At 32.5% G+C, this 15,549-nt stretch overlaps 1 protein-coding gene across 1 annotated transcript; it reads right to left on the bottom strand.

Annotated features, from left to right (window-relative positions):
* Positions 1 to 857: 857 nt before the first annotated feature.
* On the bottom strand, positions 858 to 2,527 carry LOC133337226 (protein peanut). Its single transcript, XM_061545477.1, has one exon. It carries the CDS (start codon positions 2,515 to 2,517, stop codon positions 883 to 885), a length of 1,635 nt encoding a protein of 544 aa, XP_061401461.1. The 5' UTR covers positions 2,518 to 2,527; the 3' UTR covers positions 858 to 882.
* Between the last annotated feature and the right edge of the window lie 13,022 nt (positions 2,528 to 15,549).

Raw genomic sequence — 15,549 nt, 5'->3', positions numbered from 1 at the left:
CTGTATTTAAACAATAAAATTAAAAAAAAAATTATCATCATATACATGTTTTTTATATTAAATGGAAATATTGCAAAAATTATGTTTTTAATGTTTTTTCGTTTTGTTTTATATTTATATATATATTTATAACACAACTATATACCTTATGTACTTAATGTTATATATTAAAAAAAAAAAAATAAGATTATATTTTTTTAAAGGACTACAAATAAATATTGTTTGATCCTTTTTTCATTTTTAAGCGGCAAAGGAGGGGGTTTTCGTTATATAAAATCTAAAAGCTAAGAACAAATAAAAAAATATTGTAAATCGATAGCTTAGCAATGAAAAAAAAAAATAAAAGATATCTTTGAGAAGAAATTTGGGAGATTTTGGCAGTTTAATTTTTAAAGATTTTTTTCATGTTTTATTTGATTTTGAAATTGTGCTGAAATTCCATTTCTTTCTTTCTTTTTTATTTTTATTTTGCTTACTAAAGAAGTTTTACTATTTTAATAGCGTCAAATATCAATTTTGTTTTTTAGGTTTAAATTTTTCTTAATTTTATTTTTTTTTTTTTTTACTTCCAATAATTCAAAATAATAATACAAAAATTTTGAGGGAGGGCGGTTGTTTTACAAATTAAACATGGCTCAACGAAATTTCTTTGGGCGGGGTAGGTCATCATCTCTTTCTCTAGTTTAACAAAAAAGGAAAGGAGAGGGGGATTTAAAAAAATACTGCTGTGCTTTTGTTTTGTTCTTTAGTTTAGTTTTTTTTTTTTTTTTGCTTTTTAAGAATATTTCGCCGTGTTTTTTTTTTGGGGGGGGAAAAAGAAAACCACTAAGTCTTCTCTCACACACTACTACTCCACAACTACTCCTCTTTGACAAACAAGCCTTAGAACAAACCCTTCTTCTTTTTCTCCTTTTTGCCATCGACATTATCCGTACTGCTGTTCGCTCCCAGACTGCGTCGCTTCAACTCCTCCAATGTGATGTGATTTACCTCCTCCCACTCTTTGCGTTCCCGCTCAAATTCACGACGCTTCTCCTCCAATTCCCGGATCTGCAGTTCGAGGGCCTTTTTGCGTTCCTCATGACGCCGGGCTAGCTCAATTTCGGAATCTTTAAGTTTTTGCATTTTCTCCTTTACTTTCATGTCGAAGACCTGTTCCATTTCCGCCTCCATTTTCTTCATTTTCAATTCATGTTCCCGTTTCTCCTCCTCCATTTGGGTGAGGGGGTTTTTGTTGGACAGACGTGCCTTACCATCGACCAGACCCAGCTCGGAGAGTTTGCGACAGCGATAATTCTCGTAGTGGACATTGTTGGTGACATCTTTGAGATCCTGCAAATGGGTGCGTATGACCATATTACGCAAAGCAATGAAATCGCAATGTGAGAGGTTTTCCACCTCCACCAGACCCCAGGGATAACGACGGCCACGCACCTTTTTGCCATCGGCCAACTCCACAATGGTATTGGCACCCACCACCGCAAAGGGAACACGGGTCCTTAGATTTTGTGTGGTTTTACTTTCCTCGGCAGCATCTTCCAACGTTGAGGGGAAGTCATAGATCTTGATTTTGTGCTGGGCAATTTCATTAAGGATCTGTTTCTTAAACAAATGCACCTCATCGGGAGTCAGAGTGTCGGCCTTGGCAATGACAGGAACCAAATTCACCTTATCCGATAAACTTTGCATACAGGCAATATCCAAGGGCCTCAGGCCATGCCCTGTGGGTCCAATGAAATACAAACAACAATGGACACGATTGTCGGGTATTTGCTTGCGATACACCCGCGATTCAGCTGTCAAATATTCTTCATATTTGGAGTCAACATATTCCAGTATGGGTACCCAACAATTTGTGTTGTCCACACTGTCACCAAAGCCGGGCGTGTCGACCACGGTCAGTGTCAAATTGACACCGTTCTCCTTCAGCAACACCTTGGTGGCCTCTACGGCAACGGTTTTTTTCTTACGCAACGATGGCCCAGGATACTGTTCGGCATTGTAGATGTCCGACAGGAACATGGAGTTGATGAGAGTGGACTTGCCCAGACCGCTGGCGCCCACCACCATAAGCGTAAACTCGAAGCCACGCTTAACTGCTTTGCGATACACCTGATTCGGCAGATTGGCGAAACCGACATAACCTGCAATTTCCATGGGCTTATTGCGTACTGGCAATGGTGGCTTCTGTTTTGGCTGTGATTGCTGCTGCTGCTGTTGCAGTTGTTGCTTTTGATTTTCTTGTTCTTTCTCTTGTAATTCTGTGGTCAGCTTATTGGAATCATTGTGGCCTAGATTTGAAGAGTCTCCGGCACCACCACCCGGCGAACCATTGGCCTGCTGCTGTAAGACGGCTGCCTTTGAGAGGACACTGGAACTGTTGCCCCCGCCCAGGAGAGCACTAGTGGATGTTACATTGGAGGCAGGTTGTTGTTTATCTCTGAGGGCCAATTGTGCCAAAGTGCTGGGTAATGAGGAGATGGCTCCATTGACATTGGAACGAGGACTGTTTTGCATGATGATGTCGTTTGTTTTATAGCCTTTGGCTGCTTGCTTTGTGCTGCTTGTCGTCTACTTCAGAATAACAATGTTTGTTGGCGTTGGCGTCGTCGCTGTTCCTTGCCTGCTTGTGCTTGCTGCAATATTCGTCACCGCTGAAATTCTTGCTATCGTTGTTGTTGCTGCTGTATTTGCTGCTATGGCCGCTTTGCCTGGCTGCCTGCCTGACTTTGAATGTACGGGGTTTATCTCTTCTTACAAAACAACACACACAACACTCATACACAGTAATCGAATCGAACGAATGGATGAACACACCAACAAACAGAACACACAAGGATGATGGAGAGGGGGGACGACACTCGCACACTACACACACATTGATAGTTTTGTTGTATGAGGGTTTCTTTTTTCCGTTTATTTTCCGATGGAGAATTTTCCAATTTATTTTTTTGTTGTAATAAAGGCGTTGTTTTTGTAATTTTCTTTGTTTTAAATTAACAACAATAATTTATTTATCTCTTCTTCAACAACCGCAACACTCTGTTGTGTGTGTTTCGTTTTTTATTAAAACTTCTTCTTCACTTTATGCTTCTTCTTCGTTTTTTCCATGCAATAAAATCATGTCACACCTAAAATTTTGCTTTTTGCTGTTGATTCGTTTCGTTTGCCTTGCCTGCCTGTTTTCCCGTATGTGCTGCTCTTCTTCTTCCTTTGTTCCTTTTTCTTCCTTTTTTCACACACACAAACGCACACACGCTTGCAGATCTGTTTGTTACAGCTTGTTGTATTTCTTTTTCTTGATTTATTTAATTAATTTATTATATATTCTTGCTATGCACTTCATTTGTTTTAATAAACAATTCGTTTTTTTCTTTTTTGTTTTATTTCTTTCAGAGAAATGTACTTCGATTTCACGGTTGCTTGTATTGCTTGTATATGCACTCTCGTCTCGGGTTCACTTCTTCGTCGTTCAACATTAATTTCTACAATGGCCTGGAGAACCAAGTCTATGCATGGCTGGAACTGACGGCGTCGCCAGTGATGTGTGGTAAATGGCGGCGTTGTGTGGTATTTTCAACGGCCGTGGGTGAAATATGGGGAAAACAGGGAGAGAGAGAATGGCAAACACACAGAGTGAGAGAGCATATGTGAGGGTGAAGATAAAACACTGTTTAAAGATATTAATTAAATGCAATTTAATGATTTTAAAGCATAAATAAATAAAAGAGATATTGAAATTTATAATACATTATTTATTTAATAAAATTATAGAATATTTCATATAGAATTTATAGTATGTTATGGAAATATTTGCATTGCGCTCCAAAAACAAAACAAACATTCTCACCAGAGATGGCAAAGCGGCAATTGAATGTACATTTCAACAGGGTACCAAATGTTGGTATTTGTTTAAATTTGTTAAATAAAAATTTAAAAATTTTGCGATAAAATAAATAAATACAAAAATTTAATTAAAAAACAAAACTATTTTAATGGAAAATTACCAGAAAATGTCTGAGAGGGAGTGAGTGAATTAGGGATCCGTAGGTCGAAATATGAACATGTTAAAGTATTTGTTATTATAATATTAAACAAGTGAAAATGTAAAGTAAAATATTAAAATTTTTAAATACAATTTTTCAAAATGTAATGGAAAAAAAGAAAGAAATAATTTGATATATTTTTCCTTGATCTTTACGAAAGTATTTGATGTTATTATTGCATGAAAATAATGATAGGGCATTAATTAGGGATTCATAGGCAAGAATGTGGGGAGATTAAATATTGATTATTTTTATATATATTTATTAAGTTATAAAATAAAGAAGTAAAAAAATAAAATATCGATTTTTGGTTCATTATTATTTTTATAGCATAAGATAGTGGTTTTTTTGGGTGAAAATGTTAGTAGTTTTTAATATTGGTTATTATTTTTAAATTACTTACAAATACATTGGCCATAATGTGAGGAAATTAAAATATTTTTTTAATTTTAAATATATTTATTAATATATAAAATTAAATAAAGAATGTAAAATAAAATAAAAAACAAAGGAATTTAAAAATCCACACGGGTCTTAAAAAAATTTCCCCTTTTAAAAATATTTTGATTATATGTATTTCTATATCATTTAAAACTAACAAATATTTAAAATTCCTCACATTTTAACCCTAAAAAGGTTTTTAGGATTAAAATATGAGGAATTTTAAATATATGTTAGTTTTAAATTATATAGAAATACATATATTCAAAATATTTTTAAAAGGGGAAATTTTTTTTTAAGACCCGTGCGGATTTTTCATATTTGTTCAAGGCGTGGATTTAAAAAAAAACATTTTTTGAAGGCGAGAATTTTTTTGTTAAATATTTTTTCAAGGCGTGGATTTTTCAAAAAAAAACATTTTCACATTCCAGTCTAAAATTTTTTATAAAATATTTTTTCAAATCGAACATTTTTTAAAAAATATTTTTTCAAGGCGTGGATTTAAAAAATTTTTTTCAAGGCGTGGATTTAAAAAAAAATATTTTTTCAAGGCGTGGATTTATAAAAAAATATTTGTTCAAGGCGTGGATTTATAAAAAAATATTTTTTCAAGTCGAAATTTTTTAAAAAATATTTTTTTCAAGGCGAGGATTTATAAAAAATATTTTTTCAAGGCGTGGATTTATAAAAAATATTTTTTCAAGGCGTGGATTTATAAAAAAATAATTTTTCAAGTCGAAATTTTTTAAAAAATATTTTTTTCAAGGCGAGGATTTATAAAAAATATTTTTTCAAGGCGTGGATTTATAAAAAATATTTTTTCAAGGCGTGGATTTATAAAAAAATAATTTTTCAAGTCGAAATTTATTAAAAAATATTTTTTTCAAGGCGTGGATTTATAAAAAATATTTTTTCAAGGCGTGGCTTTATTAAAAAATATTTTTCAGGGCACCAGGAGGCGTTGGTTCATTAGAAAAATATTATTCCAGGTCCATAAGAGGCGTGGATTTATAAAAAAATATTTTTCAAGGCCCACAGAAGGCGTGGATTTATTAAAAAATATTTTTCAAGGCGAGGATTTATAAAAAATATTTTCTCAAGGCGTGGATTTATAAAAAAAAATTTCAAGTCGAAAAATTTTTAACATATATTTTTTCAAGTCGAAAATGTTTTAAAAAATATTTTTTCAAGTCGAAATTTTTTTTTTAAAAATATTTTTTCAAGTCGAAATTTTTTTAAAAAATATTTTTTCAAGTCGAAATTTTTTAAAAAAATATTTTTTCAAGTCGAAAATTTTTTAAAAAATATTTTTTCAAGTCGAAATTTTTTTAAAAAATATTTGTTCAAGGCGTGGATTTATAAAAAATATTTTTTCAAGTCGAAAATTCTTTAAAAAATATTTCTTCAAGTCTAAAATTTTTTAAAAAATATTTTTTCAATGCGTGAATTGTTTAAAAAATATTTCTTCAAGTCGAAATTTTTTAAAAAAATATTTTTTCAATTCGAACATTTTTTAAAAAATATTTTTTCAAGTCGAAAACTTTTAAAAAAATATTTTTCAAGGCTTGGTAAAAAAAAAAAAAAAAATCAAGTCGAAAAATTTTTAACAGATATTTTTCCAAGTCGAAAATGTTTTAAAAAATATTTCTTCAAGTCGAAAATTTTTTAAAAAATATTTTTTCAAGTCGAAAAATTTTAAAAAAATATTTTTGCAAGCCGAAATTTGTTTAAAAACTATTTTTTCAAGTCGAAAATTTTTTAAAAAATATTTTTTCAGTCGAAATTTTTTTTAAAAAATATTTTTTCAAGTCGAAATTTTTTTAAAAATTTTTTTCAAGTCGAAAATTTTTTTAAAAAATATTTCTTCAAGTCGAAAATTTTTTAAAAAATATTTTTTCAATTTGAAAATGTTTTAAAAAATATTTTTTCATGTCGAATTTTTTTTAAAAAAACATTTATTAATATTTATTACGAATCCTCTTTTTCACCTTCCCCCCCCCTTAACACCAATATGCCAATAACCTTACCTACCCTAATAAACAATCATAGCTACTAAATACAAATATAAAAAAATACAATGATTCCTCACAATTTATTCCCCTTTCTCCTTGTCTTCACCACTCCCCACACTCCTTCCTACACATAGGTATCCAACATAAAAGTACTTGTCCCACTGACCATTAAGTACCGTTTGTTTGTTCTGTTCTGTTTTGTTTCCCTCTGTGTGTTATTTTTTTTCTTCTTCTTTTCATTTGTATTTTTGTCGGTTGTTGTGACGACGAAAGTTGTCGCTGTCGTTCTCTCTGACAGACCCAACGAATAGAAGTGACAACCAGCAGTCAGTCAGTAAAGCAGCCCAACATCATCAGAATATGGCAAATTAAACACCACATAGCACACACACAATGAATGAACGGATGAGAAGCATGCCGCCGAAGCAAACACAGCGCATGCTTCAAATAAATTCACGTCGAATTTTTATTTAACATTTAGACGTGTTTGGAATTAATAAAATCTTTAAATAAATAAAAAAAACTATTATATTTTTTATGGAATATTTAGAACAATGAAATTATTTATTTATCTTATGTGGTGGCTACTGGTATTAATCAGCAATTTCTAGTGAACTATTTTGCGGAGCGACTGGTTGTAGATTGGGGGAAACCAGCTGAAGAAAAGCTACTCAACTTCTAATGATCCAAAAAACTTAATGATTCTGGTAAAAAATATTCTTTAAAAATCCTCGCTTGGTGGCTTTCTAGTCCTTGAAAAAATAAACATAAAAAATTTAAATTTCCACATTAATTTACATATATGGCGCCCAACGTTTTTTTTTCAAAATTTGTATAGTCCTTGTAAAAAATATGTGTCCTTGTAAAAATCCACGCCTTTTATCCTTTAAGTCCTTGTAAAAATATTATTTAAAAATCCACGCTTTTATCCTTTAAGTCCTTGTAAAAATATTATTTAAAAATCCACGCCTTTTATCCTTTAAGTCCTTGTAAAAATATTATTTAAAAATCCACGCTTTTATCCTTTAAGTCCTTGTAAAAATATTATTTAAAAATCCACGCCTTTTATCCTTTAAGTCCTTGTAAAAATATTATTTAAAAATCCACGCCTCTTGAGCCTTTAGTCCTTGTAAAAATATTATTTAAAAATCCACGCCTCTTGAGCTGTTTGTCCTTGTAAAAATATTCTTTTAAAAATCCACGCCTTATGATGGTCCTCCAAAAATATTCTTTTAAAAATCCACGCCTTTTGGTCCTCTAGTCCTTGTAAAAATCTTCTTTAAAAATCCACGCCTTATGGGCTTCTGATCCTTGTAAAAATCTTCTTTAAAACTCCACGCCTTATGGACTTCAGGTCCCTGTAAAAATCATCTTTTAAAAATCCACGCCTTATGGGCTTCTGATCCTTGTAAAAATATTCTTTAAAAAATCCACGCCTTATGGGCTTCTGATCCTTGTAAAAATATTCTTTTAAAAATCCACGCCTGTAGTTATAATACTCTTGTTCTCTTAATAGTGGCGCCCAACGGTTGGATTTCAAACTTTTTATTTTTTTAATAAAATATTTTTATTTAAATACTCGCCTCCTAGTCCTTGTAAAAATGTACGGTCCAAAATGTACATCTGCAGTCCTAATACTCTTGTTGTCCTTATAGTGGCGCCCAACGTTTGGATTTCAAACATTTTTATTTATAAAAAAATAAAAATCCACGCCTGTTGGTCTAGCTTTCGTCTCAAAAATACTCTGGGAAAATATCACACTTCCCACTCTCCTTTTAAAAGTGGCGCCCAACGTTTGTTTTTTTTTTCAAACATTTTAATTGAATTTGAAATAAACAATAAAATTCCCACCAAAAATTTCACACATTTTGAAATTATAAAAATAAGTTCAATCCCTCTGTCAGTGAAAAACTTACCTTTTGCTCCACTTTATAGGGATTTCATGATTTTTTTTTGATGACTTGAAGCCTTGACACCCTCCAACTGGTGGGGAGTTGTGTGGGACTTTTTTTTAATTTTTCTTTTTTATTCTGGACACATGATTACCTTGTCTATGCTTACACATCGCCTGTTGTTCCTCAAGTTGATGGCGAACGATAAACATTATCATAATTGTTATGACTCCAGTTCGTCGAATTGCTAAGGATATTCTAAGGGTGCAATGTCAGGAATGGAAAAAAGTTCCCAGGCTCAAAAGTTTCCTTTGTTTTTAGTTTTCCCTCAAAATGCCAATACACAATTGGGGTGGAGGGTACAAAATTCCCATAGATCGAAAGCAAATGATCGCATCGCATAAATAGGGGCGTCTTACTCTCTAGCTCCCTCTCTCTCTCGCACTCACTCACTCACCTTGGCTCTCGTACACAATGTTTAATTATCCTTTGTGCGTGTGTTGGTCTTCTTGTGAAGAAACTTCCTTAAGTTCCTTCCGTAATAAACAGAAACAAATGTGGGCATTGTTGTTGTTGTTATCGGCGTGCCTCATCATCGGGAATATCTTGTGCGGTGCTTTTTAGGTTGGCGGTGGTGGTTGTTTTTGTTATCCTTGTTATTGTGGTGGTGGCAAGCTACACTACCTTGACTTCCCCCTTTTGCACGTGGATTCTCGCTTACCTTAATCAACATTCAAATATTGCATTTTATGGAACATGACAGTCAGGACATTCTGTAAAGGTATGCCTGCCAACTTGGCCACACATTTTTTTGGTGGTGGTTGGGGTGGCCGTCGATCGTGAGAAAAACTTTTTCTCACAGCTAGTTTTTTCGAGGTTCCTTAGAGCGGCTTGCATTATTTGAAGAGTTGTAAGGAAGCATTTGAAAACTGTACTACACCTTTGGCCAGGTCATTGTGGGCATTGTCCTTGCCAGTGCAATTTCAAAACAACATCAAAACTGTGGTTAAGGTAAGACATTTTATAGGGGTGCAGTAGTAGAGCTTATAAGGTTCGCATTGAGTGGGTTTTGTTGTAATGCCATGTCATGAAATTTTGTTGGTTATTGTGTGGGAATTTCGGAACAGATGTTTGTAAGATGAAAATATGTAAAGGTGTTTTAATTAATTTGCGATTTGTTCGCAGGACTTATGGGAATATACAATGAGGAATAAATTAAGCGTGGATTTCAAGGTATATTTTTACAAGGACTCTTGGAGAGATCCAGGCGTGGATTTTTAAAGAATATTTAATTAAGGAATATTAGGCCATCAAGCAAGGATTTTTACGGAACATTTTTGATGAATTATTAGACCCTTAAAATTAAATAAAAACGTTGGGCGCCACTAATAACCATAATGATTTTTGATATATTTTTTAACAAATATTTCATGAAGAGCTAGAAGACCATTGGACTGGATGTTTAAGGTACATTTTTGGAGGACTATCGGACATTTTTTAAAAACATGAACGTTGGGCGCCACTGTTAACAGAACAATTATTAATAAATCTTCTATGAAGGGCTATTCGACCATCGGTCCTGGATTTTCACAGATCATTTTTGGAGCATTATCAGTAAGGTGTTTGAAACATAAACGTTGGGCGCCACTGTTAACAGAATCACTTTTGCTTTTTTAAAAGAATATTTTCACAAGGACTTGAAGACCACAAGGCGTGGATATTTAAAAGAAAAATTTTACAAGGACTTGAAGCCCATAAGGCGTGGATTTTTAAAAGAATATTTTTGAAGGACTAGAGGACCAAAAGGCATGGATTTTTAAAGAATATTTTTTGAAGGACTAGAGGACCAAAAGGCTTGGATTTTTAAAGAATATTTTTTGAAGGACTAGAGGACCAAATGGCGTGGATTTTTAAAGAATATTTTTTGAAGGACTAGAGGACCAAATGGCGTGGATTTTTAAAGAATATTTTTTGAAGGACTAGAGGACCAAATGGCGTGGATTTTTAAAGAATATTTTTTGAAGGACTAGAGGACCAAAAGGCGTGGATTTTTAAAGAATATTTTTTGAAGGACTAGAGGACCAAAATGCGTGGATTTTTTAAGAATATTTTTTGAAGGACTAGAGGACCAAATGGCGTGGATTTTTAAAGAATATTTTTTGAAGGACTAGAGGACCAAATGGCGTGGATTTTTAAAGAATATTTTTTGAAGGACTAGAGGACCAAAAGGCGTGGATTTTTAAAGAATATTTTTTGAAGGACTAGAGGACCAAAATGCGTGGATTTTTAAAGAATATTTTTTGAAGGACTAGAGGACCAAAAGGCGTGGATTTTTAAAGAATATTTTTTGAAGGACTAGAGGACCAAATGGCGTGAATTTTTAAAGAATATTTTTAAAAGGATCAGAAGCCCATAAGGCGTGGATTTTTAAAGAATATTTTTACAAGGACATCAAGCCTATAATGCGTGGATTTTTAAGGAAGATTTTTACTCGGACTTCAAGCCCATAAGGCGTGGATTTTTAAAGAATATTGTTACAAGGATCAGAAGGCCATAAGGTGTGGATTTTTACGCGGAATTTGAAAAAAAAAAACACATAAACGTTGGGCGCCATGGTTCACATATTGTTTTGTTAAAGGACTTTTTAGAATTGTTTTTGAACAATATTTTATTAAGGACTATTAGACCAACAGATGTGGATTTTTAAAGAACATTTTTTGAAGAATTACCATAAAGCGTTTGAAACAAAAACGTTGGGCGCCACGGACATCAGAATGATTTTTAATTGATTTCAGTAAGAATATTTTATGAAGGGCTTTTAGATCACCAATTATTAATTTTTTTCGGAAAATTTTGTAAGAAATAATTAATCCTCAGTATAGTTTTTGAAACATAAACGTTGGGCGCCACTATTAACAAAGCGATTTTTAAGAGATTTTTTAACGAATACATTTGGAAGGACTTTTAGACCATCAGCGAGGATTTTTAAAGCAGATTATTGGTATAGTTTGCAATAAGGAGTTTGAAACATAAATGTTGGGCGCCACTTTAAACAGAATAATTTTGAAAGGGATTTAAAAGAATATTTCATGAAGGACTATTAAACGTTCAGGAAAGGTTTTTGGAGAATCTTCAATAAGGTGAAACGTTGGGCGCCACTGTTAGAAATATGATTTTCAATGGGGTTTTTTACTGTTAACAAAAAGGATATGACAAAATATTGGACCCACCCAATTTCCATATTTAAAGGAAAAATATTGAAGAATTATCAATATACTATTTTGTGATTTTAATAGATTTCAAATTTTTTTAAGAATATTTTATTAAAGAATGTTTGATATAAACGTTTTTAGTGGATTTTTTTAAAGAATATCTCATAAAGGACGATCAGGATCACCAAGTATATATTTTTACGGGTCGCTTTTAAGACATAATTAATCTTCAATACAGTGTTTTAAATATCAACGTTGGGCGCCACTGTTAACAGAATGATTTTTATTATATTTTTTAAGAATAGATTATGGAGGACTATAAGACTCATATTTAAAGAAAAAAAATTTAGGATAATTATCAATATAGGTTTTGGAAATTTAACGTTGGGCGCCACTATTAACAGAATGATTTTTAATGAACTTCAAACTATTTTTATACGGAATATTTTCGTCAAGCGTGAATTTTTTTAAAAACATTTTTGTAGAATCATTGATAAGTTTTTTTGAATCATACATGTTGGGCGCCACCTTTAACAGAATGATTTTTGATGATATTTTTCTGAAGAATATTTTGTGAAGGAATATTAGACCATTAGCCGTGGATTTTTAAAGAAAAATGTTTGGAGATGTATTAATAGGGTGTTGAACCATAAACGTTGGGCGCCACTTTTAACAAAATGATTTATAATGCGTTCATAAATGGATTTTTTTTATAAATCATCAGGTGTGGATTTTTAAAGAATATTTTTTGGGGAATTGCCAATATAGTGTTGGAATCATACACGTTGGGCGCCACTATTAGATCATAAGGTGCTGTTTTTTAATGCATTTTTTTTTTAGAAAAAATTATCCATATGGTGTCTAAAGGAAGGACTTTTAGACTATTAACCGTGGATTTTTAAATACTTTTTTTTTGAGAATTATTAATATGTTCTTTGAAACATACACGTTGGGCGCCACTGCTAACAATATAATTTTTAAAGCATATTCTTTGACTATTAGACCATCAGGAGAGGATTTTTAAAGGACACTTTTGGAGAATTGTCAGTAAGGTAAACGTTGGGCGCCACTGTTAACAGTGATTTTTAATTGAAGTTCTTTTTTAGAATAATTTATAAAGTTCTATGAAATCATCAGGCGTGGGTTTTTAAAGAACATTTTTTTAGAGAATTATTCATAAGGTGTTATAAATATTAACGTTGGGCGCCACTTTTATTAGAATGGTTTTTGATGGATTTCAAATTAATTTTTTTAAGAATTAAGGTATGGTAAACGTTGGGCGCCACTGTTAACAATTATCTTTAATTAAGGTTTTTATAGTTCTATGAGACCATCAGACGTGGATTTTTATAGAACATATTTTTGAAGAATTATCTATATGGCATTGGACACTACACGTTGGGCGCCACTGTTAACAAAAAAATTTTTAAATCCTATTTTATGAAGGACTATTAGACCATCAGACGCGGATTTTTAAAGGAAACTTTTGGAGAATTATTAGTAAGGTACACGTTGGGCGCCACTGTTAACAATTATTTTTAATTGAGATTTTTATAGAATAATTTATAAAGTTCTATGAGACCATCAGGCGTGGATTTAAAAAAAAAATTTTGTTTGAAATATAAGACGTTGGGCGCCACTGTTGTAAGAATGATTTTTTAATGGATTTCAAATGCATTTTTTTTAGGAAGGACTATTAGACCACCATTCGCCGAATTTTTAACAATATTTTTACAAGGTCTAAAAGACAATTAGGTGTAGGTAGGTACGATTTTTTAGCTCATCCCTATAAAGTTAAATATAAAAACGTTGGGCGCCAATGTCACTAAACAATGTAGTGAATATTTATTTAAGGACCTGCATGTGCGGATTTTTAAAGAATATTTTTACAGGAACCAATATTCTTCGAAGGACTACAAACAATAAGGCGAGGTTCAAAAAAAAAAATTACAGGAATCAAAAGGATTATTAACCACAAAACCCTGTTGTGGTTAATAATCGATTTTTTAGTAACCTATTTGATGGACGATTTGTAAAGGACCACAATTGAATTGTTAGAAACATGTTTTTCAAGGACTAAATGGCCAATAAGCGTACATTTTTAAAGAATATTTTTGTTTCTAAAATATTTCTTAAATAAAGTTTTTGTTCTGTCATGACAAAAACGTTCTGCCCCATTCACTTCCTAATTATTATTAATTCCCTTGCATTACCTCAGGGAATATTGTTGTTAATATTTTATTAATATGCAGAGAAAAATAACACAAATAGCTACTCCTAACTACAAAAAACTCATACAAGACACCCTCCCCTCTAAAATGCCACTAAATATTATTACCCTCCCTCTTCGTTGAGGAACAGGCTACCCCAAGCTCGGTGGATTAACACATTAACTCAGAGATGAGGTTTACATGCAAATCTCAAGGGCTCCACGTCCAAACGATGTGCGGTGTGGTGTATTTGTTTGTGTCCTGTGTCTTGGTTGTGTTGATCCCCCTTCCCTCTCTTTGTCAAAGAAATTGTGGCGCATGTGCCAAGGGCTTGGGAATTTTTTGTTCCTGCACATTTCTAGTCTGAGTCATTGCATGGTCCTAATACTTATTTTTATGATAAATGTTCGTCGATTTTTTCTTATTTTTATTTCTATTTGTTGTTGTTGTTGTAAATACAGGGGGAGACATTTGTTTTATTTTCAAATAATATTAATCATTTTTTCTCCTTAGCCCATGGGAGAAAAATATCAAAATATCCTTATTTGGTTTTCATATTTGTGGGTGAATGAATGAATGAGGGGGCGACGAGGAGGAGTTCGAGGACAACGTGAAGGTTGCTTGAAGCCATGCCATGCATGAGAGGTGAACAAAAGGTGATCATGGGAATTTTTCACAAAGGAAAATTTTTTCGAATTCTAATTGAAATGTCAGCAATGAATATCACAGTGACATGAAGAGCCGAAACAAATGGAAAATATAATTTTTTTGAAACTAAAAATATAGAAATAAAATTTGGGGAAGAAGCGGGAGAATTATTTTTCAGGGACTGAATTTTTAAAAAACTATCAGAGCTCCAGAATGATTATTAACTTTAAATGCAAATACGTCAAAATTGTCAATACTGGGTACCGAATGTTGGGCGCCACTATTGAGATAAGGTTAAAGAAGGCCCCTGGCGTAGACTTTTAAAGAATATTTTTACAAGGATCAGAAGCCCATAAGGCGTGGATTTTTAAAGAACAATTTTACAGGGATCAGAAGCCCATAAGGCGTGGATTTTTAAAGAATAATTTTACAAGGATCAGAAGCCCATAAGGCGTGGATTTTTAAAGAATAATTTTACAAGGATCAGAAGCCCATAAGGCGTGGATTTTTAAAGAATAATTTTACAAGGACTAGAAGTCTAAAAGGCGTGGATTTTTCAAGAATATTTTCACAAGGACTAGAATTCCAACAGGCGTGATTTTTAAAGAATATTTTTACAAGGACTTGAAGTCTGACAAGGCGTGGATTTTTATAGAATATTTTTACAAGGACTTGAAGTCCAGCAGGCGTGGATATTTAAAGAATAATTTTACAAGGATCAGAAGCCCATAAGGCGTGGATTTTTTAAAGAATAATTTTACAAGGATCAGAAGCCCATAAGGCGTGGATTTTTAAAGAATAATTTTACAAGGATCGGAAGTCCATAGGGCATGGATATTCAAATAATACAAATTCCACTAAAATGTTGGGCGCCACCAATACGAGTCGGTCTTATGAATGACCTAGGCGTGGATTTTTAAAGAATAAAAATTCCACTAAAATGTTGGGCGCCACCAATAAGAGTAGGTCTTATGAATGAACTAGGCGTTGATTTTTAAAGAATAAAAATTACACTAAAATGTTGGGCGCCACCAATACGAGTCGGTCTTATGAATGACCTAGGCGTGGATTTTTAAAGAATAAAAATT

Source organism: Musca vetustissima, unplaced genomic scaffold (assembly GCF_032173495.1).
Source record: "Musca vetustissima isolate MV318-11 ecotype Yass unplaced genomic scaffold, APGP_CSIRO_Mvet_v1 utg15442, whole genome shotgun sequence".
In the NCBI taxonomy this organism is placed as follows: domain Eukaryota; kingdom Metazoa; phylum Arthropoda; class Insecta; order Diptera; family Muscidae; genus Musca; species Musca vetustissima.
This window is presented reverse-complemented; position numbering and strand designations above follow the sequence as displayed.

Bases quoted from the DNA above. Each gene is read 5' to 3' on its own strand.
- LOC133337226 (XM_061545477.1), bottom strand. From the start codon at position 2,517: ATGCAAAACAGTCCTCGTTCCAATGTCAATGGAGCCATCTCCTCATTA.